Source organism: Rattus norvegicus, chromosome 1 (assembly GCF_021556685.1).
Source record: "Rattus norvegicus strain SHRSP/BbbUtx chromosome 1, alternate assembly SHRSP_T2T, whole genome shotgun sequence".
NCBI lineage: Eukaryota > Metazoa > Chordata > Mammalia > Rodentia > Muridae > Rattus > Rattus norvegicus.
In genome coordinates this window covers 168415199-168440501 of record NC_141534.1, presented here as the reverse complement: position 1 = coordinate 168440501, position 25303 = coordinate 168415199, and the positions used below count along the sequence as shown (strand labels likewise).

The following is a 25303-nucleotide window of genomic DNA, read 5'->3' as shown; positions in this document are numbered from 1 at the left end:
GACCATCCTTTGAGAGGAGTGAAGGGCTGTTGGTAGAGCAGAGCTGAGACAGCCCCAGCCTGAAATCCTTAATCAGAGTGAGAAGGTAGCAGGACCCAACAGGGAAGGGGGAGACAGCAGCAATGAAAACAAAGGCTTGATCCAGCGAGGCCTCGGGCAGAGGCCTCAGGCAGAGGATGTGGCTGGTGAAATGGGGAAGGGACCGGATGTGAACTGCAGACAGGAGTGCTAATGGGTGAGGAACGAGTCTGTGAGTCTGCGCACACAGACGCAGAGCCTAGAGCCAGGCTCCTTCAGCCCCCACAACCCTAGAGGGTCTCAGCTTCTCCAAATCCCTCCCCTTGTGGCTTCCTGGGCTGGTGACAAATGCAGTCTTTCCTGGCGGGTGGCCGAGGCTGCTGAGGCACTGCTGGCTCCCAGGAACACCATCTGTCCCAGCTCTGGGGGGAGCTCCCACCCGTGGGGAATGCCATGACAATAAATAAATTAATAATGATTCTCCAGTCCCTCCCCCTTCCCTTGGCCAGCTCCTAGCACCAGGACCCAGTCCCACTGCAAGTTACATTCTCGGCCCTAGCTGTGCTACAGTAGGAAAGCCATGTTGAGCCCCTGCTCCAAATCCTGGTGGGCATCTCTTTCTCAACTTAATGAAAGGACAGGGAGGCATCTAGCCTCAGCTCTACCTCAACCCACCCCCAGCACCTGCTCTGAGTCTTGACTCCCCCCAAACACAGCTGTCCTTAGCTTATGCTAAGAGTTGTACAGGGTATGTGCTCAAAAGGCTTGGCACCACGGGGGCTGACACTGGCAACAACTTCTTCCTCTCAGTTCTTTTGGGCACACTGGCAGACACAGGAACCTGTATACACACACACACACACACACACACACACACACACACACACACACACACACCACTCTGTTTCAGTTCAATCTTCGATACCCACAGTTTACCCCCATTTTTGTTACCCATTGAACACGGAAGGTTAATTCAAGGCACCCCCAAAGCACAATCAGAACTGGGCTGGTGGCCCTCCTATCAGTGGAGGTAGGGAATGAGAGAAACACAATTCCCATGCTTAGGGAGCTCATAGCATGGGGTGGGGGGAAGCCAGGCACACATACAGAGTCACAGGATGAAGAAAGCGGGGTTCTCATGGCACACAGTGGGCAGGAGACAACAGAATGCCCTAGCACCCAACCGCCAGGTGGGAGAGCTCAGAGGAGACATGAGTCGGCTGGGACTGGAGTTGAGGGAGAGTGGGAGGAGGCCATCCTGGAGGAGGAGGCAGAGCCCCGAACTGTTCAGGAGGTCAGCTGCAGGCGTTGGGGAAGCAAGAACAAACGGGGGAGACTGTGGTAGGCCAGGACTTCAGAGGGTCAAGAGGATGGTGACCGTGGAGAATGTGTGAGTAGACAAGCTCAAATTTGTGTGTTAGAAAGATCCTTTTGGCAATCACAGGGACCATGGGGACAATTGAGAGCAGGCAGCCAATGGGTATCAGGGGATGGCCAGTGCAGGGACGGAGCTGGGAGAAGAACTGAGCAATGGGCGGGGAATCCAAAGGATGTAAAGAACCAGAGAGCAGTCAGAAATGCTTTTCAGGTGACAGCCTCAAGGCTGGGCACAGAGTAAGAGGAGGGGTGTTGGTGTGTGCGTGCCCTTAGGCTGAGAGGGTGGGAGGGGATGCAGCTCCAGCCTCCGAGTCCTGCGCCCCTCCCCCAACGCCCACCCACGCTTCCATCCACTGAGCTCTCACCTCCAGTCGGTCGTCTCTACTCCCTGGGGGCTCTGGCTTCTGTGCAAGGGGGTCCTGGCTGGCTGCAGAGACAAGAAGGCCAAGGGCTGAGGCCTACCGTGCCTTCTCCCATTCTCCCCAGCCTGCCCTCCCGTAGGACTCCAGTAAGCCTGCAGGTAGCTGTCTCCTCCAGGCAGCCCTGCCTGCCCAGCTCTTCCTGCAACACCCTTCTTGATCCCTGGGCACCTCTGTCTCTACTTTATCTCAACTCTGAGAACAGAGACCCATTTCGTCTTTTTGCCTAGTGTCCCTGAGGCATAGAAATGAACACAGTTCTACTCATCCTGAGGTCCCCCCACAACTTCTACTTCTCTCCAGGAAACCTCCTCAGCCCTTCTTAAACCTCAGTTTCCTTATCTGTAAAATAGGATCGGAACACCTGCCTGAAGTAGTCAGTGACTCTCCAGGGTGGGCTGGGCCTTGGTGCCCAAAGTCCAGAGATACCGAAAACCCCAAGAGCTTGTGTCTTGTGTGTAAGCAGCTACCGCCAATCTGGCACTGAGACCTCTGGGCCTCTCCTGGACCTCCACCCTATTCTCCCAGCGCCACCTCCAGCGTTCCCAGCGTGCTGCTGACAGTGCACCACAGGCCTGACAGAAACATCAGGGACCTGCTCACGTGTTCTCTGAGGTCCACCACACAGGCAACTTGGAGAAGCACCAGCTTCTCTGACCAGCGCAGTCCTGGGCCAGCTGCAGGCTCCTGGCTCTCCCCACCCCCCACCCCCAAGCATGTCCCAGCATCGGACAGGCGGTGGGGTATTCTGAGCCTGGCTTCGTTCCCGTCAGCTGCTGGCCTCCATGCCAGCCTGGCGAGGGTGCAGGGACTGATTTGATTTGGCAGCTTCGGAAGCGTGTGGTGGGGACAGGGTGGGGAGAGGGGGAGGGGGACAAAACACCCATCCCCGAAAGGAAATAAACAGCCTCAGGCGCTCGTTCCCTCGGCTAGGCAGGATGGGGGAGACACAGTCTGGCACAGGGAAGAGCTAAGTTCCCTGCCTGGCATCCCTCTCTCACTGGGCACCTGCCTATGGCTATAGGAGTCTCTGGCCCTCACTCGGGTAATGGGGGAGGTGACAGTAACTGTGCCTGGTGTGTGGATGCTTGCTTGTGGAGTGACTGTGTCAGGTGTCTGTCTGTCTCACATGTCCCCTGTGTCCGGCGGGGTTTCCTGCTTTGCTACACATTCAGCTAGTCCTGAGTGTCACTCAGGTGTCTATGTGTAGAGTGACAGTCTAGGAGTGGTCATATCCCCAGACAAGTGTGGCTACACCTCTACAGGAGACAGATTATAACCCAGGTCATGACAAGGTCACCTATGGTGGCTGCTATAGGGTCTGGTGTTTGTTGGCTCCAGCCTGTCCCTTCCCTATGTGCAATGACCCCACTGACCCTGCCTTGTCCTGAAGAGGAAATGACGAGGACTGAGACAAGTGTCTGACCCTAGAGGACATCCCTTTTGTGCACAAAACGTTTGCCTTCTCTTCCCCACAGTCCTGAATGCCCTCCTCTCCCAGGAGAATACAGCGAGTGGAAGTGGGCCTTTACCACCCTCAGAGACTCCTAGATAGAGCTGCTACTATTCAACAGCTCATCCCACTCTCCCTTCTGATCCCCTCTACCTGACCCCAAGTATGGGGAACTAGATGGGGGGAGAGGCCTTCCCCAGTTGTAATGCTGATCACTCTCCTACTTGCCCAACACAGCCACACCACACACTTCCCTGTCCCATGCCTGGGAATTTACCTGCCTGGGAATTTACCTGCCTGGTAGTGTACCTGCCAGTAACCTAAGAACCTTACCTCTCGGATTCAGTCAAAAGATTACCTTGGGGTATCAATGCTCTTGGTTCTCTGACCTATGTGCCAGAGGGCACGCAAAACCCTTAGTACTAGAGGGCAACAGGACAAGGTTATGCCCAAGTTGCCAGGGGGCGGTCAGGGTGGGGGGGGTCTGCCTTGAGAAGATGCAAAGTCTTATCTGTTAGTTCCTCCTCACTGTCCCACTGTCCTCTGAGGAAACTCTTGGCTTTCCCACCCTGTCACAGGAAGCTGAGTTGCTCCTGGAGACAGAAGAGAGGGATCTCACTGCTGAGGTGGGCTTGGAGGGAATAGAGACCCATGCCCTCAACTGTCACTAAGGAACTGAGGTGAAGCCCATCTGCAGGACCCTGAAGGGCTTCATACGAGATGCACGGGGGTTTACAGCAAAGAGAAGACAGGAGCACCCAGAGTGGTCCCCTATATGTCTGGTCCAATTTTTAACCTGGGCTGGGATTCGTTTGTGCTTGTGGTATCTTCGCACATGTCTGTGTGCCTGTATGCATGGGTGCCCATTACCAAACATGGAGTCCCAAGTTGAGTCCCAAGGTCAAGGTTTTCCAAATAGAATGGCTATCTAGACATCAGAGACAGTGGAGAAGACAGGGGCCTGAGGAAAAAAGGGAGACAGAAGTTTGGGGCTGTGGGGTAAGACTCAGAGAAGCTGGCTGGGTTTCAGCAGGTCCCCGTGTATTCTGTGCTGTGTCTATCATGGCAGTTCTCAGTCCCTGGACACCTGAGGCCAAGGGCAGGGTGTGACCATGACCCAGGGGAGAAGGGGCATAGCACAGAGCTCTGTCACAGCCTACTATATAACTAGAGTCAGGACCTTCCCCTCTCTGAGGCACTGTCTTCATCGGAAGAAAAGGGCTTGACTTGATCTTCTAGGACATTTCCTGGGCTGGCTTTTGAGTCACACCTGTACAACCAGAAATGGAGACTTCTGGGGATGGGAGAGAGCCTGGAGCTGCTGGCCAAGAGAGAGTATGAGGGAACAGGGGTGGAAGAGCAGAGAGGAAGGAAAAGCCTGCTGGGGAGCCACAGGAAGGCTCTCAGAGAGCCAGTCAGCTGCAGAGGGTTCCCTGCAGGGACCCTACTCTTGAGACCGAGACAGGAGGGAGTACACAATGGAGCCTTGTGGATGACAAGAGCAGCTGTCTCCCACCTGCTTTCTGGCGTGTAGGAGGAGAAAGCTGGAGGGTGGCAGACAGGAACTCTGCCCTTGAACTTGAGTCTTACCTCTACTCCTACCTCACAGGGATGGATCCCAGGGGAAGGGGAAGGCTGGGCAGCAATGAGGTGCTCCCAGGGAATCAGGGAGCTCTAAGACCTGCTGGGTAAAGAGACCTAGACTAGTTTTGATGTGGGCAGCCCACTAGGCTGAGGAATTCTGGACACACAGCCTTGACAGGCTTCGGCAGGGCCACCAAGGTTAGGCTCTCAAAGACAAAATCTCTTAGAGGCACAGTTCCTTTCCAACCCTGACCTGGGGAATGAGGCACAAGCAGGGACCCAAGAGGCAGTGAGGTACTAGACAACAGGGCTGGATTTGTGACAAACTGCACGGTGTGCCTGAGACCAGGTCAGGCTCCATCAGGTCTTGTATGCCCCCTGTGCCTCAGGATAAGAGCCAAGTCTGTAGATTTTCCTCTGGTTAGTCCTGGGTCCCCAGCCCTTGCTGGCAAAGGTTTCTGCATCTCCACACCCGTGTCCAGGAAGTACTCATGTCCTGTTTTCCCCTCAGGCAGCTGTTGAGAAAGGGGGTGATCAGGCCCCTCCTTCTACGTCAACATCCTTCTACAGCACTGTGAAGACACTTTGAGGGCTGGGAAGTACGGTGCTCCTTGGTCATAGTCTAAGATGGCTGGAAGATGCAGGCAGTGGGTGATAGGACCGACTGCCTTGCCACACGAGCTTAGAAAGTGTCAGGTCCCTCACATGAACATGCACTGAGTCTGTTGTGGCAGGGGAGAGCCCATGTGACCAGGCTAAAAGGGTCTCCCATCTCCTCTGATGTCAAGGCACCCCTCCTCCCCTCCTTCACTTGGGGGTGGAGCTGCCATCCCATCTCAAGCTATCTGTCTCCATTGTGTCTTGTTATGTTTTTAATAACCGAACATTGACATTAACAAGGCAGGTGGCTGCAGCTCTTCCCAGCAGCCCCATTTAGCATCATTGAATCATCAAATCATCAAATTCTAGAATCCTGCATGCACAGAATGTCCGCATCTTGGGCTCCCAGAGTCCCAGCATCTTAAAGTCACAGAATGTCGGGGATCATGCAGCCGCACACCCACCCAGCCATGGGAGGAGAGCTAGAGTCATGGAAGGTTATCGTCCTCCCTGGAGAACCTCAAACTGGCAGTCCCTTAGGAGCTGGTACTTGTACAACCCTCATAGCTGTGGAACTCCAACTTCCTTGTTTTACAAGTGAGAAAATACAGCCCAGAAAATGGTGTTAGAATGTACCTCAAAGCAGGGAGCCCAGCAGTGCCCAGCCTCGAGACGGCACGGTTGGACCTATACAGGTTGGTGTTTCTGGCAACTGGGCAACTTTCAAATTCTGAAGATCCCATGTTTGTGATGCGTCCACTGCTGCCCGCCTCCCAGCCCCCTCTCATTTCTCCTTTCAGTTTCTTCTCTTTCCTTTACTTTCAATACCCTCCGCCAGTCTCCCCCCACAGTCCGCCCTGGTGTTCTGACCATGCACTGGGGGTTGCAAAAAGCTAATTCCCTCAGGGCAAGGGACAGGAAAAGCAAAATGTCTTCCTTCACCCCAGGCACCAGCTGGAAAGGAAGGGCAGGCTCCTCAAAACAGGAAGGCCGGGGCCCTGGGGGGTGGCCACATCAGAGACAGTTCACAGGAGCCTGAGCTAAAGTCCAGGGAAGCAGCATTTTACAATTTACATGAGAAGGGCCAGGTACATTGCTTATTTTCATATATTTACATTTCTTCTCATAGAGTTTTGGATTTGGAATTTACTCATATTTGCAGCTTGTTTTAGGTCACTCCCCACCCCAGTTCTGACCAGGGCAGAATACCAGTTTGCCCGCATACATATTGGTGAGAGCTCAGCTGCCCTGTGTAGACTCAAAGTCCCCATTAGCCTCGTGACTGGTGGCCACATGTGAGGTGCTTCTTGGAGGAACCAAGGTGTTCTTTGGAAGCCCAGACTTTCCCACCCCACACGGTTGTCCTCTCCTCTGTTGAGCTCTCAGAGGCCAGGTGGAACCCACCCAGTCACCCCAAGCAGTCCCTTCTCCTCCCCTCCCACCTCTTGCTGGGCTCTCTCTCACAGCACGGAGTCCTCCCCCTTCCACCATTCCCCTGACCAGACTCCATCATCCACAGCATGGACCACGGCAGCCTAAGACTCAGTTTCCACTCCAGGGAGCTGCACACAATACACAGGCCTGGCATCCCATCCCTCCTTTCAACTCCTCCCCCTCATGCCAGCTCCCTGGAAAACATCCAGAATCTTCAACATGGTTTGTAAGCCCTGAAGATGTTGGGTCCTGCCAGTCTCACCAGCCATATCTCCTGTCCCTTGATGTCCCTCCCTTGCCTTGCGACCATTCAGCTTGCCCACCTGGACAGTCCAGGGTCCAGGTCCATCAGCAGAAGCCTGGGACACGGGAGTGGCAGTCTTCTTCCCTCTGTCTGCCACCACCGGAACCACCACAGTTACAATCCTCCTTTCTCTACAGTACTCTCCAGGCTCTCCCCTCGGCTCCCAGATTTGTTTCTTCCTGAAAGCTCCCCAGTTTGCTCTTCCCCTGACTCTGGGCTGAATGAGAGCCACCGTTGGCTCTGCCTTAGTCACACACAGCAGCCTTTTCTGGGTTCCCTCCCGCCTCGCCTCACCTGTGGCATCTGTGTCTGAGCTACCTGCGACAGGCTTGATGATATAGTATTGTGCAGACTTGGGGACACTCATCTCACTCATCTTCCTATTGACATAGCAGCCACCTAGGAAGGCTGGGCAATATACAGAGAATAGTTAGAACCCGCAGACCTAGGGTTCTCACAGGAGGATGGGCTACGGACTTCCAGGAGAAGACAGGCTACACACAGAAAGCATTCACCCCAACCCTAGAGCCACCAGAGCAGCCATGAGAGTAGGGACAGAATGTCCATGGCAGACACATAGTATTCTCAAGCCCATGGGAGCAGGTACCAGCAGAACTGGCTGAACAGTCAGGGAAGGCTTCCTGGAAGAGGGGTCACTTCTTTCATGTTTTCGACAAGAAAAACAGTAGCAATGAGAGGCTGGGAGCAAGGACAATGGGAAAGAAAACCCAATCTCTGCTTGTTCTGTATTCCTGGGAGGTCAAAGCCAGGGGGAATGAGAGGGGCCGGGATGCAGGGAAGAATGGCATAGCATGATGCTTACCCCATGGCCAGGGCGGGCACGGCTGGCGCTGGCAGGGAAGAATGCCCCAGCTGTGACTGGGGAGCATTTCCTGTCTCTTTGCCAGGGGGTCATTAATAATCATTTACCCGCCACAGGCAGCACAGAGGCCAGCCAAGGAACAGCATGGTGCTGGGGCCAGAGCCCAGCCTGGTGGCCAGGAGAGCTGGACAGTGGCATCAGCCCTGCCACATGCTGTGAGCCCTGGCCTAGCCACCTCATCTCTCTTCCTCTCTGGGAATGTTAGTGGGATGAGGTTCTGGGGAGGACTTTACTCAGGGCTTCAGTTCCTCTAGCTGATGGCTTGGGCTGCAACCCTCCAGTGCCATCATGGACATCCAATGGCAAGTAGGGGACAGACCTAGCTTGGGACACAGGAAGCCAACCCCAATGGGGTGGCCATGGAAGGCTCCACAGAACCAAGGGCAGCTTAAGCTGGGAGCTGATGAGAGAGGGGCCAGCTGCCCCAGGCAGGAGGGGGCTGCTGCACACAAAAGGTAAGCATCCAACACCGTGGTCTTAATGCTTTGAACTATACCTCTGTGGCAGAGTAAGGCCTCCCTCCCTTGATGCTTGCATGAGTTCAGCTCTTACTCAAGACGCTGTCAAAGGACCCCAGAAGTCAGAAAGAAGGAGCTAAACAATGGTGACAACCACAATTATGACAGTGACTCAGCCAAAGACAATGGGTAGAGAATGGGAGACCAGGGACCGCGACCAGCAGCCAGGCTGCTGGCGTAGTTGGGCAGAAGCAGCATGTTTTCCCACCGCTGTTCCACGCCCACCTCGCATTGCTTCAAGGCCCAGCTTATGCATAACTCACTTGAAGAATCTTCTAGAAGGTAATGCTGAATATGCACTAGCCCCTTTCTAGTTAACTGGGATGGCTCTGTGCCTTCAACCTTAGGAGTCCTGAATGCTCTTTAACAGCCTGTTGAGAGCACCCGGAAGGGCTTTCCCAGAGCATTCTCTAGAGTGTCTGATGTGATGGCCTGGGACCTCTGCCATCAGACTGAAGGGTCCCCCAAAGATTGACTAGGTCAACCCTTTCTGGCAATGGTTTCGGTGAGAACTGTGTCCGTCTCTCCATTTGAAGTGGGGTCAACGAAGGCAGACACAGACTGGTCTTTCTGGCTATCTCCCAGCCTGGTAACACATGAGAAGGGAGGGGGAGAGGGAGCATAGAGAAGGGGGGTCTTTGGTGTAGTATCACTGAGGTGTTAATGGCCCAGAAAGACAACTACACCACCCTCATTTGAGTAATATACCATAGTCAGGCTTGGTCAACTCCACACACAGTCCACCACCCAACCAACCTGTAGGTCAGAGCTAGACCCTCCCTTCTGCTGAGGTTGTAGTAAACACAGTAGACTTGCTGACACGTGTATCCTCTCCCCACCCCCTAAAACCTGGCCCCAAACACGGGACAAGCTAAGAGGAAAAGAACAAAGGTTCCCTGACCACAACATCACCCGCCGCCCGTCTGTCCAGCGCCTGCTCAGCAGGAAACTCAAGACAAAGGCTTTGGTCAAAGTGAGGAGGATGAAGGGCAAAGGCTAGAGGCAGCCTGGGTTGGGAGGGCAGTCGAGGGCATCTCTAGGGACTTGATTAGAAGGAAAGCAAGGACAGGAAGGCAGCCAAGCCTGCCTTGCACACATACGTCACTCCACAAACATTTATGGGGCACCTGCTGTATTCACACATGGCCAAACATAATATACCTCTTTCCTCGCACCACACACCTTATGCACACACTCCATTACCCAGACCTCAGCCCTGCCCCAAGGCATCTCTAATTCATCCTAACCCACTGTACACGCCTCATACTCCCCTCACATGCGAACAGCTCCCAGGGAAAAAAGATCACAGAATCCACACCTCACACTGAAAAGTCACACGGCCCACACCCACACCCACACTTCACACCGCACTCAGACTCCACCTCCCACCATGCACCTCATACACCTCACACTCACCTTCCTAGCCACAGATGCATGCATCCGATTAAATCACACACACACACACACACACACACACACACACACACACACACCCCACTCAGACATGGAAGCACGTGTGCAGACATATTCTGCATAATTTGCATGCTTAATGTCAGACCAAAATATCACCCATTTGTAGACACATAAAGTCCTTCAGTCTGGAAACTGCTTTCTCCTGCCTACCCTCCAACCTGGTCAACCAGCTGCTGGGTGAACCGGACCCTGGGTCTTGACTACACCCTCTCTTGCCCATAGGTGCATGAACAGTCATCACAAACACATGGTATGCAAACACTAACACAAAGGGTTCTGGATACTTTCCTCAAGCAAACCCAGGATGTACTATAGTGACCCTAAGCTACCAAGGAGGATAAAGCACACCCAGACACAAACCTCCACTCCTCCCTCACAAGACATTCATTCAAAACCAACAGGACTGAACCAGGACTCTTCCTGGCTACGCACTGCAGCCAAAGAGCATGCATAGTCTTCAACATGCAAGCTGCCCCTAGAGCATCACAATGCCATGACAGACACAACCACATGCGCACACCAGAGTCACTCGCCGTGCTACAACTCCTACCCACAATCCTGCCTCTGTAGTCACACATGTAACACCGCAGACTCATAATCTCCATACTGTCATCTCCCTGCGAAGAATCTCACTCAAATGACGTGATTAAACATAGCACAGCATATGTGGCTACATCCATGGCACATTCAACACACGCTCTGCACTCAGGAACCCTCATACAAGCACACACACCCCAGATTCACCCACCCCTCACCACAGGTGAAGGACATTAGCTTGCAATTTACCCCCTCTCTCCATCCCCAAATCCAACTGCCCCAGTCAACACCAGGACAGCTGGGATAAGGGGATATAATTTATAAGTTATAAATACCAGTGTCCCACCTCATGATTCCCTACCCACCACATATTTTGGGCACCCCTGAGGGCAACATTCTCCATGTTTAAGCCCTTGGACTTGAGTCCATCCCAGGCCATTCCTGAGAACACAGGCAGGGGTGGAGGTCCTAGATACTCCAGTCCTGTCTTCTGAGCCTGTTCCCCCACAGCCCAAAGCAGAGGCAGACATATAGGGAAGGCATGGTCACAGAAAGACCCTAGCACAAAGATAGAGTCCTACAGAAACTGAAGGGCTGAGCAAACCAGGAGAGGTAGGCAGCCTGGAGCGACACACTAAGCAAGAGACAGCAGATGGGCCAAAGGACAATGCACTCAGAAATTTGGGGAACTGGAAGAATTATGTTGGACCATCACACCTCAAGAGAAACTAGAGGCTGGAAGGCAACAGGAGGAGACTGGAGGTCTGTGCAAAAGACAGATGAGGACTGGAAGGGGGCAGTCTGGCAGAGGAGAAGGGAGAAGCTGGGTTTTAAAAGGGGGTTGGACCCTTGGGTTGGGCAGAAGATGGGGACTAGAATCTAGATGGTTAGTAAGAATGGGGAAGTAAGACTATGGATAGAAGCTAGAGGTTGGGGGTGAGGTCCTACTTATGAGGCAAACTTCTTTGCTGCCAGGGGCTTAGGGGATATGGGTGTGCCTGGAATCTGATATGGACAGTAGAGAGCAAGAGGTTTGGGAAGGGAGTTGGGTTAACGTGGGAGGAGCAAACTCCAGGCTTATACAGAGCTGTCAATGTGGCTGAGGGGGCCAAGGAGTATTAAGAGTTCAGGGCTTGGGATGGAGGAGTTACAGATCTGAAGAGGAGTCAGAATCTGGAGTGGCATTTGAGCTGTGAACTGAAGAATCAAGGACCCCCTCTGGGGATGGCTGCAGTCCCATTCGGTACAAGGCGGGTTCCCGAACTAAGGTAAGGGTTCCCTCTTAAAGGTTCAGGAGAGAATGGACCATGGGGCAGACGACTCCAAGCTCCTCAGAGGACCGGGCCCTGACCGGGCTTTCCCCGGACACCCGCTTCTCCCTGTTACCCAGAATGGGGGGGCCCTCCTACCTGCAGGCTGTCGGCGCATGGCTGCGGCGGCGGTTCGTCCGGCTTGAGGAAGACCTGCTGGCCCCGCCTGAGGAATTGGACAACAGCGATGAGGATGTGGTGCAACACCAGGACCATGCTCGTAGCCGCCCGCCCGCCCCTCCAGCCCGGCCCGCTGCGCTCGGTCAGCGTGTCCGCAACAGCTTCGCTGGTCCGCCCGAGGGTCCGCCCTGGTTCCGCCCCGCCTCCGCCCCCGCCCCGCCCCAGGCCTCCAGGCCCCGCCTACGTCTCTGCTACCAGGGACAGCACTTCAACACCTTCCAAAGATCGGACCCCACCCGATCCCGGCCGGCTACCCCCTGCCAGGCCTTCACCCTCCCAAGTCTCCTGCAGCGGGTCGACTATAAGGGTTCCCTCTCCTCGGTCGCATCTCAGCCTTCACTGCCCTCCGCTTATCCCATCGTCACTCCTCCTATGGGGTAGGGCCCCTCCCAGAGTCCCGCGTACTGTCGCACCACATTCTCTCCCCATCACTTGGACTTCAGTAGCCCGGCCAAAGCCCCGAGGCCGAGTACAGCGCAGTGCGGGGAGAGGGCACGCGACCACAGTCCGGGAGCCCCCACGTCCCTTCTCTCTTTCCAGTGCAGAGGGCAGAGGAAAGTGAGGGAGAAATTTAGAGGTCGCTTCAAAATGGGACGAGCCCTGAAGCGGTAGCAGATCTGTGAAGGAGACACGTGCGCCCTGACACACACAGGCGCACCGATCCCAAGTGTGGGGTGAGAGCAATGGGTCCCTAAGGCTACCAGGTAGGTCTGCATCAGCGTTCCAGGAGTCTGAAGAGGGTCAAAGCCCCAGGGCCACGAAGTCCGCAGTTCCGCGGTGGGACCCCGGGAGCTGGGAGCGCATTTCTCCGCAGAGCGGCCTCTGTGCTCAGGCGCTTGCAGCAGCCGTGACGCTCCTGCGCCCCCTGGTGTTCTATCGCAGAGGTGCACCCAGACCCCAGATAACTGTTGGCTGGAGGGATGAGGGGACATTTGTGCAACTTGGGTCAAACTCCTTGCCTGGACCGACCTGTTTTCTAGCCTCTACTTGCTGTAAGATTGGCTAAGACACAGGACACGTCTATAACGAAGGGTGAATTTGAGTCTTTCTGGATTTTGACAGGTCCCCTTCCCATTGGGCCTCAGTTGTCCCACAAGACTGCCAGAAGACTCAAACTTGGAGGTGAGATAGACACTCCTGACAGCCCTCACTGTGACCTTCCCTGGTTCTCTTTCTGTGCTACTGCCCCTCTGCCCCTTTCTGTACTTCCCTCGCCCCCAACCCTTTGGAAGTGACTCAGTGAGCCCCCAGCTCCCCACCTCACAGAGGTGATTCATTTGGGCCCTTTCCCCCTGGGGAGCAATTTCCCCAGTGTTGAGTCACTGAGCCCAGTGCTGGACACGGTCCCAGCACCTGGCACAGGCTTGGAAGTGTCCTGGCTGTCCCAGTAGCTCAAGGAGTGATCTTCCACACAAGGATCTTTCCCATCCTAGCTGAGCTTACAGCTTCCTGTGCTCAAACACCCTTAGTGGGTCCCTACCACAAGCACCATAAAACCAAAATCTCTCATTTGGTATTACAGACCTTCCACAGTTCAACCCCGACTTGTCAACCAGTTCTGACAACCCCCATCTCTTGTTTTTATGCAGCCCTTTCCTGTGACTGCCTCATTCTTGCTTCCTGGTCTGTCCTGGTGCCCCACTAACCATCCAGGAGCAACTCAGAGGCCATCTGCTCCAGGATCCTCTCTCTGGATGCCACCTCAGAGGTCTAGGAGGGCATTTGTATCCTTTCTGGGAGTCAGGTCTGGGAGCTGAGGACAGGATCTAGGTCAAGTTAATGTGTTTTTATCATGTCTTCCTAATAAAGCAGTTTGACCTCCATATTAACACTGTAGAATATAACATGGGCTAAGATGTGTAAAGGTGACCCCTACTTCTTCAATGAGACTCTTTTCTTTTCTGGCTTCAGTTTCCTCCAGTGTAAAAAAAGGGTGTGTGTGTGGCCAATATGATGATGACTGTTCCCAGGTCCAGTCATATGTAATCCTCTTGGTAATCCTGGTCACATGTCACTGGCTTGGTCCCGGTCTTTCAGATACCCTAGGTAGGACACAGGTGCCTAGGAGGCGTTGGCATGGTTACTGGCCCTAGCTACTGGATCTTCAAGGGACCTCATCTTAGTTCTGCAGTCAAGAGCCAGCCCCAAGCTGGCACAGGTCCCATCTTTAGGTGGACCCACAGCACTTGCCTCTAAGGAGATATTTTTAAATCCTACTTGAGTCTCTCCTGCTTTGGTGACTAGTCCCACATGCACATTCTGTCTCCTTCAGGTCTTTCTGTGTTCTGAGTCAAGCATTCATCAGGGGCACTGTGTGAGTCCTCACTCGGTCATAAGGCTGCTGCATGATTGTAGCCACTGGATCTATTGGGGCCTCCACTGCCACATCTGTAAAATGTTAACACGTCTAGATTCTACAGCCAATAAATAAGCAACCTAACCCCTTATGGCATTCATCTTCACCTGAAGTCCTTGAATTTCCTAGGCCAGTCCTCTCACAGTTGGGGCAGCCTAGGCTCTGCCAAACTGCAAAGGGAAGGATATTGCCAAACTCTCATGGCTAGGAAGTGTTGCCTACCCAAGGTTAAGTCTGGTTCCCCTGAGCTCCCGTTAGACCCCAGGGTTCCTTATCTCTACAGTCTGTGATACACTATGCCTGGCTCTCCCTCCTGATTTGAAAGTACTTCCTGGTCTGAAAAGCCGGAATTAGATTCTAGCTGATCTCTGTCCCGTGAAGGCAAGAGTTGAGCCTGACCACTAAGATCTCAGCTGCATGTCTTGGTCTGGAATACTCCGACACCTAACAAGCCACCCCATTCTCTCCATCATAAAGCAGAATTGATCTGTGTGTATGCATGTGTGCATGTTTATGTGTGTAAGTGTACACAGGTGAGTGCTTGCCTGTGGAAGCGGGAAAGCAGCCTTGAGGATCATCCAGGGTCATCCTCGAGGATGCTGTCCACTCTTGAGATTAGTCTCTCTCATTGCTAGATTCCTGGTTGGCCAGCAAAGCCCTCAGAATCCTTCAGTCGGTTGTCTTACTGGTGATGGGATCATAAGAACACCACACAAACAGCATTTTCACATATGTTCTGGGACCAGCCTGGGTCCCATCTGGCGAGGCTAACTATCATTTCACCAACTGAACTATCCCCCCACCCGACCCTATCAACTGAGGTTTATATATAAGGGAGGCACAGAGGAGCTAAGTAAGTGGTCTATGCTCACACTGCTAGTAAACAATGGACCCAGAATTCAAACCCTGGCCATTACCTGCAGTTAAGTTCATGCCTGATGTGTAAGAAAAGGCAGGTAAGAAAATGGACTCTGAATACTCTTTTATCCCCAACAATGCAGTGCCTGGGGATCCTATCCACCCAGTTCTTCCACCCCCTGCTTGTCTCTGACACTGGGAAGTCCATCCCCAGATGCCCCCTAGCCCTCTGCTTGTCTCCCTTAGGGCCCACTTGGCTCATACTAGGTGCTCTTCCAAACTCCTGTCCTAGACAAGGTGTTTAAGGAAAGGTGACTCCACTGAGACTTGTCACTCTGGGTACTGGGCCCTCCTGACCTCCAGTCTCTCATAGGACCTGCACTGCCCCATGTCTGCAGTACTGATGGGGCCTGGGACCTGTGTGCACCCAGAAACTATGTGTGAGCTCTTGATTAAGCCCCATGTTATACAGAAAAAATGGAGCTCCCAGAAGTATAGTCCTTGCCTGGGTTCAAACAGTTGGCCAAGCAGTTATCTGGGCTCCATGTTGTGTTTTTTTTTTAATTATTAATTTTTATTTATATGAGTACGCTGTAGCTATCTTCAGACACACCAGAAGAGGGCACCAGATCCCATTACAGATGGTTGTGAGCCACCATGTGGTTGCTGGGGTTTGAACTCAGGACCTCTGGAAGAACAGTCAGTGCTCTTAACCACTGAGCCACCTCTCCAGCCCTCCATATTGTGTTCTTATCATTATCACACCTGTGCCTGCAGAACAAGGCCCCAAGTGTAGCCAGCTGCCTTAACCATGCCTACACATACGCCTTCTTGAGGCTTCCAGAATCTGAAGTGGCGTGGCGTGGCGCGGCGTCCAAGGCTCTTCCTCTGCCATGAACATCTCCTCACACCATCCAGAGCTTATGGCTTCTCCTCAAAGTTTTGGTCTTTGCCCAACCTCTTCCCCCCTCTGTGCCCAAGGCCCTTCCAAGGTCAAGTTGCCTCTCGGGATGACAGGTCTGTCTCTTCACTTGTTTATGGTCAGACTTTGGTTGAAGATTTATTCCATGCCAGCCAGGTACTGAGGATAGCGATGTTTTTTAAGAGCAGTTCTCAGCTCGTGGGAGGCAGAGACAAGCAGATCTCTGTGAGTTTGAAGCCAGCTTGGTCAACAGAATGAATTCCAGGACAGTCAGGGCTTTTACACAGAGAAAACCTGCCTTGATAAACAAAACAAAACAAAACAAAACAAAAAACAAAACAAAGCAAGGCAGTTCTCCCCAGCCACATGCAAAAAACTCGCATCCACTGAGAAACAGCACCCACCAAGATGATCCAAGTGGATACCACCTGCTTCTTTCCCTATGCCTCTTCACTCCTCCCACACATGAGGACAAACACTGTTGGATCCTGTTCCGTGTCTCCATAGGCCAGTGGAGAGGACTGAGGTCATATAAGGAGTCTAGCTAAGTCAGAAGATGGTTTTCCCCCAACATCTCTTCATTTCCCATAATTGATCCTAAGAGACCTTCTATAGAACCCATATCTGCTCTTCTTCCTTAGGTCATAATTTGCTTCATGACCATGTGTTTGCTGCCAAGTATGCTCTATTCTGTGGTGAACTATGGTCAGACTATGGAGACCAGATTCAAATGTGAGCCATCCCTGGGTAACCCCAGGCAAGGCTCTAACCCTCTCTGGCCTCAGACTTCTTAGGAGCAACAAAGTTGGCCTGGATCTCTTGAGGGCTCAAGAGGTTGAGGTGGACGAAGGCAGATCTAGTTAGGCAGAGGCAGCTTACCTCATAAGGGCAGCATGTAAAGGGGCAGCTTCCAAGACAGGAGGCCCCTCAAAAGAGAAACGCAGTCTCGCCATGATCTGGGCAGAGCCCATGAACTTAAAGGAGATTCCAGATTCCAGGATTCTTTTCGTGTGTGTGTGTGTGTGTGTGTGTGTGTGTGTGTGTGTGTGCGTGCGTGCACACACATGTACATGCAAGGCTCTGCACCCAGATGTGTGAGCATAGTGGGTGTGAAAGCAGAAGACTATAGCAAAGAGTTGTAATTTCTATTGTATATACCCAAGCTTCTGTGTTTATGTCTATATGTGCATGTGTTATCTACAGGAGTATGTGTGTATAACAATATATCTTGTGTGCATGCATGTATGTACACATGCCCGCATGTATGCACTTGTGTATATGCATGTGTGTATACAAATGTGTGTACGAGTCAGTATGCATGTGTAAATTCATGGCTGACAGAAGTGCTATCTATGACAATTATTCTATGTGCAGTCTGTGTCCACTGGCTGTGGCTGCAGATGCAGGGCAGCCCTTGCAGAAAGAGGAATCTGATCACAGATGAGTGCTAGGGACATATATTTGATGCTGGGGGTGGATCAGCCATTTCCATGTCATTTGCATCCACATCTCTTTTGTATGCAGCAGGTGGTCAATGCCATGAACCTCAGGAGGAAGGGAACCCATGAGGTGGAGTCCAGAATCTTCTGGCTTATATCATCCCTGCTGAGGAGACCCCTGAAACCTTAGCATCTTCTCTCCATCAGCCACAGACCACATAATCCTTTCTGTACACAAAGTTGCCCCGAGCCCCACACACTCAAACCCTATACCCCCAAACACTAACAGCTTTTCCACAGACATGGGTATACATTCATTCTTGGAGCTCCTTCACACACACACACACACACACACACACACACACACACACACAGAGGTGCACACACACACAGGTGCACACACACACACACACACATGCACACATGGGTGCACACACACAAGCACACACACGCACATGCACACACACACGCACATGCACACACACATACGAATGTGCTCAGGTACACCTGCGGGTAGGTACTCTACCGTTGCCCTAATACTCACTCCTACAGTGATCATCTCTCCTACCTAACTCAACCTTGGTCTCATTCTTGCCTACATGAATTCTACTGCCCATAGGACACAGAAGATGCCCTGCTTTTGAGTGGAATCTCTGTCAAGCCCTTAAGCCCAGGTGAAGCTCTGCCCCATGGGGCCCACTGCCTTCTAACACTCCTTTAACTGTCAGGAGGCACTGCCTCCCAACCCCCACTGTGCTGTCAGCCTCTGTGACAGGACATTTTTGCTTTGCTCACTATAATGACCTCAGCTTCCAGAACAAGACTTGGCCTACTGTCACATCCTGGAATTGGGTAGGATTTCCCCCAGCCTAGTCAGCCTCCCTTAGTGGGACTTGCTTAACGATGCATTTCCCCCATACGCCTCTCCCACCAGATATGGCTCCTTAAGGCCAAGATTGGGTCTGCAGCAAGCTACAAAGACTCATGCCCAAGCCCAGGCTGGACACAGAGAGCAAAGCCTAGGGCGCAGCGGATCCCAGGGTCTGACAGCCACTCTGATGTTCAGGCACATCTGGAAGATAGAACTGCTTGAATGAACTACTCCAAGTCCAACTGCCCCAAGAAAGAGCCCTCTAGGCTGCCTTCTCCTGCCATCAGAACCCTAATGCCATTCTTCCTCCACTCCATCCCTGCTTGCACATTCCTGGGGACAGAGAGTTTACCTCTTCCTAGCTGGCACGTTCTCATGCGTGAGAGAGATGGTTCCTCCCTTATAGCATCATCCTGTCAGCCTGGCTTTCCCGTTGTCCTGCTTCCCAAGCAGGAAGGCGCCAGGCAGGAGAAGAGGCAGGTCCCTTCAGAGCAGTCTTGGTTATCTTCTGTACAGCCTTGGGCAGTCATGGGAAGGAGGGGCTCTCACCTCTGATCTGTCTCAGGTCAGGAAGTGAGTTCAAGTTGTGCAGATACCCAACGCCACTCATTATCTCCGGAACCTGATCAAAGTACAGAGGTGTCCTGGAGAAATCCTTGGGCAGTCTCTCCTGGACCTCATTGCCTTCTCGCTTAACCCAGTCGCCATTGAGTGCCCCCTTATTGCAACTCCTGCTCATCACTGAGCCCTACCACATGCACCCCACACTGGGAAAGAGCCACGTAAGATGTGCCCCTCCTGAGCCCAAGCTGTGAGAATGCTGGACGGATGGGCCGGTCCTCGGCAGGGGTGGCTGACTACAGCCCTGCAAACCCTGCCTGAGCAGCTGCTATTCCTGAGCTGCATGGGCTCCCACGGTGTCTCAGGCTACAACCAGTCACCTTGCCCTTCCTGGACACACACCTCTGCCTGGGATTTTCAGAGCAGGGCCTGTTTGGGAAACTGAGGTAAGATAACATCCACAGGGATCCAAAGCCCCATACTCAACCAATTCACAAACCCTTCAGGGAGTCCTCAGCCTGTGCCTTCGAGGCTCCAAGAACGTGTACAGCTTCATGTTCTAAGAAACTTTCAGAATCTGTGCTGCTCACAGTCTATGAACTTAAAACCCTGGAGTCCTCAGAGTGCAAGAGCCCATGAATTTTAATATTCTTCTACACGAACTCCGTGACATAGGCAAGACGCTCACATCTGGGCTTCTGTGGCCTTTGGAACTTGCGGGTCTATGGCTTGAGTCTCTGAATATCAGGGAAGGGGCAACCAGAAGGGCCTTTAGAGCCAACACCCGTCTCCCAGGCAGTGCCAACAGTCACGGGGAGTCCCAGATTGCGAAGAGGGGGAAGGAACTGGGCCAGTGTAAATGATTCAGTTCAATGTCACCATCTTAATAAGCACCAATGTAGTCCGCTCCTGTTTCTCAGCTAAGGGATCGGCTGACCTGCCTCGGGTCATGATGGATAAATGAGAGAACCCATGAGCAACAGCACAGAGCCAGGCATGCACAGGAGCTCAGGAAAAGACGCATTCGCTGTTCCCCACCCCCAGCAAGCCTTGCAGTCCCTGGAAGGATGAGTGTCTGTGGTTTAGGCACCAGATGTTTAACCTAACACCCAAGTGACATGTTACCGCTGACCCTGGCTTCCCCAAGGCCCACCCTGGCTCCTTCCTCCCCATGCCACGGTCCCTTAGAAAGTGAGGCATGAACCATGGAGTGTCTCTCAGCCTCATGCTCAAATTTTACAGGCCAGGATTTAAGCTACTGTGACCATGGTCACCTGTGTAAGAAGACCTTAGCAGAAAGAACCAGTCAATCAGAGAGTTCAGTGACAAAGAGGGGCTAAGAATAGACTAAGGGACCCCACTTGCTTCTCTACTCTGGGAGCCTTGAAGGCTGAAAAGGGTTTGTTCAAGCTACCCTATCAGGTTTATTCAAGTTACCCCACCACCACCACCACCAGGAGACCGAGTCCCTCCTTTGTGGTACTCCTACAGCAGAGCCATCTCCAGATATGGCTTTTGGTCCTTTCTGATCCCTCTGCATGTGAGGCCCTCCAGCCTTCCCTCTTTGTACCATGCCTGGGGACCTTTATTCTTCTCTGTCAGTTAAACAGGGAGGAAAGGGAACAGCAGGGTCCATCCCCACCCTCCGTTCATCTTCTGATATCCGTGCCATTTCACAACTGCTGAGATTGAGATCGCCGTCTAATGGTGGAACAACGAGCTGCCTCCAGTTCCCCAAGATCTTGTTCCTTACAGCAGTCTGGCTTCAGGGGCGGGGGGGGGGAGAGATAGGGGTCTCCCTCCTGGTAACCTCCTCTTCCTACCCCAGTCGTCTCCAGGCTCTAGGAGGCAAAGACCATGATCCCTTCTTCTCTTGCTTTCTGCCCTGGAAGCAGCCACATTCCCTGATTGATCCAAAGTCACTCGATCAGCAGACTCCCGTACTGGGACCAGGAGATGTGGTGTTCCGTTTCTAAGCACCCGTCGCTATGGAAGCCAGGTGCTGCCAGCCCAAGGCCTAGCAACAAGGCATGATGTGGGGCGGAGGGCATTGTCGGGGGCTTTGGAGGCAGCCAGCAAGAGAGCAGACTGCATCCACTCTCGGGCTGGAGGCTTGGACCCGCTACTGTGCAGGGCTTGTACAGAGAGGGAGGAGGCAAAGAGGTCAAGTCCACACAGGACCCGAAGATTAGAACTGAGAAACACGTGGAGCTAGACAAAGGGAATCCAGAGACTAAAAGGCAAGAGGCACAGTCAAGAAGACAGTGTGAGGGGGTAGGAGCAGATGAGCCGGCCAGACACAGAGGCAGAGCCAGAGGCCAGTGCTGGAGAGGCACCAGCTCTCACAGAGACCCTACGCCTAGCTCTGGGCCCGGGTGCCAAAGAATGAGGGACAGTCTCTGAGGAGTGACAGAGATGGATGGATTTGTGACAGGAGATAAGCCAGAAGCAGGAGGCAATATAGTGACAGTAATAAAGGAAGAGAGAACAGGGGACAGAAGGGGTAAGCCCGCCAGAGAGGACCAGACTGGGAGGCGGAGCAGACGACAGTGGGAACAAGATGGCAGAAATATGAGGACAAGGGCACTGAGGCCACCAGCGTCCTGAGCTGGCCCCAGCCCTGGGTTTTTCCTCTTCCATCTGCCCATCGGTCACATAGCACATAGACATAGCCTCTCTCTGCCCCGTCACTATCATCTCCCCCTAGACACAGAGTCATCTAGACACAAACTCTCAGCAAAGTCACTGATCAGGGGCCTTTGTCTGTCCTATCCCAGCCGGAGCAGAGCAAAGCAAAGCAGATCAGTATAGGCCTTCGGGAAACAAAACTCCCCACCCAGCTCTGTCAGCCCACTCCATTGTCTCCCTACAGGCTGAACAAGATGACAGAGCGCAGACCTGCTGCCCTGGAGGTTCCCTGCCGCCTTCTCCACAACAGACTTCTTCAGGGCACTGGGAACGCACTGGGGACTGAGGACAAGGCAGGTGGCTAGTAGAGAAACACACCCAGCTGCCCACCTCAGGCGATGGTGGGGAAAGCAGAGCAGCTTGGCCTCCAGGGGTCGGGGAAGGGGCAGGTGCCTGGCACGCAGCATCTCATCTAACCCTCCTTGTGTCTGGGGTCTAGGTACAGGAGACTGATCCCTAGAGGGAAGCCGTCAGCCTTAACCTTCTCAGTAGCCAGCAGGCACTGAGCCTGGTCTTAAACCCTAGTCTTCTAAAGCCAGTGTGAGTGGAAGGGCCTGGGCAAAGTCATGGGAGGGAGAAACAGCTCAGAAAGGGGGCAACCCTGGTCTGCTCACAGTGCCTCCCAGCAGGGGTGTAGAGTAGCCTCGGAAGATCAAGCCGTGCCTGAGGCCACTACTCCTCCATTGTGTGACAGTAATTAGCTAGACCCTATAAGATGCTAGCCTTTCCCAGGATAATTGTTTCTCTAATTAGCACTGTGAGGCACTGATAGCCTGTCCTGGGAGCCTAGTGCACTCAGAGGCACCCATATACCTCATCTGCCTCTCTGTTTTCAGGCTCTTGGAGGAGGACCAAGAAAAAGACTAATTAAGTGCCTACTATGTGCCCTGTGGTGTGGAACACTTGACATTTATCATTTCATTAAGTTACCCACAGAGGTCCCTGGAGGTCACTGTCTGTGCTGGCCCATCTCCCCATGGCTCCCACTCCCATAGTTACCACATCCAGGCAGTCTCCATGGCATCCCACCTAACTACGTTCCCCCAAACTGCCCTTGAGGTAGAGTGATCTGTGGAGAAGCAAGTTCCAAGGGTCCCTGGGAACTGAGAGGTTGTTTCTCCCTTCTGTAGTGAGGGTGCCCGGGGGAGCAGCGGGCGGTGCAGGCTGGTAGTGGAAGGTGGGCCAGCTTTACCCGGCACACTATACACTGGGTCTGGGCCACAATCCAGAAAATCGACCCGTGGCGCCATCCTCCCCTGGGCCCCAGTTCCTGGAAGGTGATGCCAAAGAGATGATTGATCTGTCTCCCAGCCTCCTCTTCTGCTGCCTTGGAGGTAGCCTCTTCCATGAAGGTCCCTCCCTCCTCTCCAGTCAGTGTCACAGCCAGAGTGGGAGCCTAGGGTCAGCCTTTGAATAATGAGCACTGAGCTTCATTCTCTACAGCCTAACACTGCCATTGCCCTGGCGTCTGGACTAGGTGGACGGATGCTGCGAGGGCCAATGGGGCAATCACGTTCACATAGGCACATGTACGTGTGTACACGTGCAAGTTGATAGAGCAGGAATTGTGAACACGAGACATGAGCAGTGCAGGTCTAGGTTCGAATCCTGCCCCCTCCATTTCCTACATTGTGTGTGCTATCTGTACCACCTTGCCCTGTCTGAGCCTGGGCTTCCTTATCTATACAGAAAGGTTAACAGTAACATCAAACAGTTGGAGATGAAGAAGACAGCACATGTGAAGTTCAGCCACAGTGTTTTCCATAGAATAGTTTTGATACACAGAAGCTTTTATTGGTGCAACTGTATCTGTGGGCTGGCATGCCTGTGTAGGCGGCCTTAAGAGGCCACAGTAGCAAAGGTGTAGGAAATGTTCCTTAACTACCGGGCCCCCTAAACTGGGGCTCAGCTACAAAGGAGAACTTGCTGTGCATCCCCTGAAAAAGAAAATACCTGCGCTAAACAAGGCTCTCGGAGATGAATGGCTCGGCAGCCACCAGGCAGGACCGGTGATTAGGAGGCTCACAGCCCAGCATCCGGAGAGGCATGGGAGGGAGGCTGAGTTGTGGGGCCATCCATCAAGGCTGGCAGGCCCAGTAATGCTGCACAGCAGGATGGGGAAGAGGAAAGAGAGCTTTTAAGATGGGGGGGGGGAGTGTAGACGAGCTAGGGCAAGGCAACCAAGCCCAGCCCCGTCCCTACCATGCTGCAACCTTGAGTCACTGTTGCCTTGAGACCTCAGTTTCTTCATCAGGAAAATGGGGCCAAAGGACTCTTTCTTTACTTTCTTAAACTCAATACCAGGCTAGGGTCAGAAAAAGTCCTAAGGATATGGTAAGGGGTACAGGGACACTTATCTCCTACAAGTGACCAGTTTAGTCAAAGGTCCCTGGGGTAGGGAAGGAAGAAGAGAGAGAATAGGCTCCGAGCAGGGAGCCAAAAGACCCAAAGCGCAGTTTTGGGTGTTTTTGTTGTTTGTTTTGAGACAGGGTTTCTCTGTGTAGCCCTGCCTATTTTGGAACTCCCTACATAGACCAGGCCAGCCTCAAATTCACAAAGATCCTCCTGCTTCTGCTTCCCAAGTGTTGGGACAAAAACATGCACCACCACACCAGGCTTCAAATACCCAATTTGAATCCATTTCTGGCCCTCATCCTTTCCTGACCATTGTCAGATGCTCTGATTTCCAGACGTTGCCTCTGATGCCTTGCAGCTGCCAGTGGGCTCACATAGGCAAGAATAGTCCTCAGCACAGACCTAACCCATGCAAATTTCATTCAAACCAAGAGCAAAGTGACCTATGGCCCTTGTCATGCCTGAGGAGGTAACAGTTACCTGGGAAGATACTGGCTGGCAAGATCAGGACAAAAGCTCCTCGCTGGAACCTAGCGAAGCTCAAAGTTTTGTCTATTGCTAGTAACCTAAGCAAGCTTGGACAAGTCACATTCTGCCTCTGGGAATTATTTTCCATCTCTCCCATTTAAATAAGCCCTCCCATTTAAAAGTCAAACAAACAACAACAAAATCCTCTACAATCCCTTTCCGAGCTATAAACTGGATACCCCTCACCACCTCCCTCCTGCACAGGTAGACTCCCTCTTGCTCTCTACTCTACACCCTGCCTTCAGCTGCTCCCTATCCCTCCATGTTTGTCCTCTGGATCTTGGCTTTCCCCTCAGAAGCCATCCTCACTTAAGAGGGGCCAGAAGTACCCCTTTCCCAGCAAGGTTGCTGGCACAGTTAAAACTAGACCCTCCTCTGGCCTACCGCACACCAGGGCTCTCAGACAGAATGTGCCTGTCCCTCCATCTCACTCAGTTCCCCAGGATGCAGAAAAGGTCAAGGCATGGGGGCTCAAAGAAAGTAGAAGGAAGAGAATAAGGTAGGTGAGGAAGAAATGAAAAAAGCTGAGATGTAACTGTGCCAACGATGCCTCTGGCTCTCATGACCTTCCTGTACTCTCACAAATCTCCAGGCTCTGGCCTAGACCCTAACCCCCTCCTCTGCTCTTCCTCGGG

At 53.0% G+C, this 25303-nt stretch overlaps 2 protein-coding genes across 5 annotated transcripts in view; one reads left to right on the top strand and one right to left on the bottom strand.

Annotated features, from left to right (window-relative positions):
• The window catches only part of Pde2a (phosphodiesterase 2A), a 91914-nt gene that overhangs the window by 49245 nt on the left and 17366 nt on the right, over positions 1 to 25303 (bottom strand). Inside the window, 2 exon segments of one of the 3 annotated variants that reach the window (NM_001270604.2) lie at positions 1761 to 1822; positions 12010 to 12195. In NM_001270604.2, coding sequence (NP_001257533.1) covers positions 1761 to 1822; positions 12010 to 12028 — 81 coding nt within the window. In that variant the 5' untranslated portion in view covers positions 12029 to 12195. 3 annotated transcript variants of the gene reach the window in all.
• LOC120097347 (uncharacterized) lies at positions 11707 to 14537 on the top strand. Of its 2 annotated transcripts, none has more exons than XM_087607445.1 (3): positions 11707 to 12467; positions 13153 to 13212; positions 13680 to 14537. In XM_087607445.1, exons 1-3 carry the CDS (start codon positions 11908 to 11910, stop codon positions 13690 to 13692), a joined length of 633 nt encoding a protein of 210 aa, XP_087463571.1. In that variant the 5' UTR covers positions 11707 to 11907; the 3' UTR covers positions 13693 to 14537. The 2 variants fall into 2 exon arrangements, 1 of the variants encoding a protein (XP_087463571.1); XR_015652274.1 differs by having other exon boundaries at positions 12262 to 12794.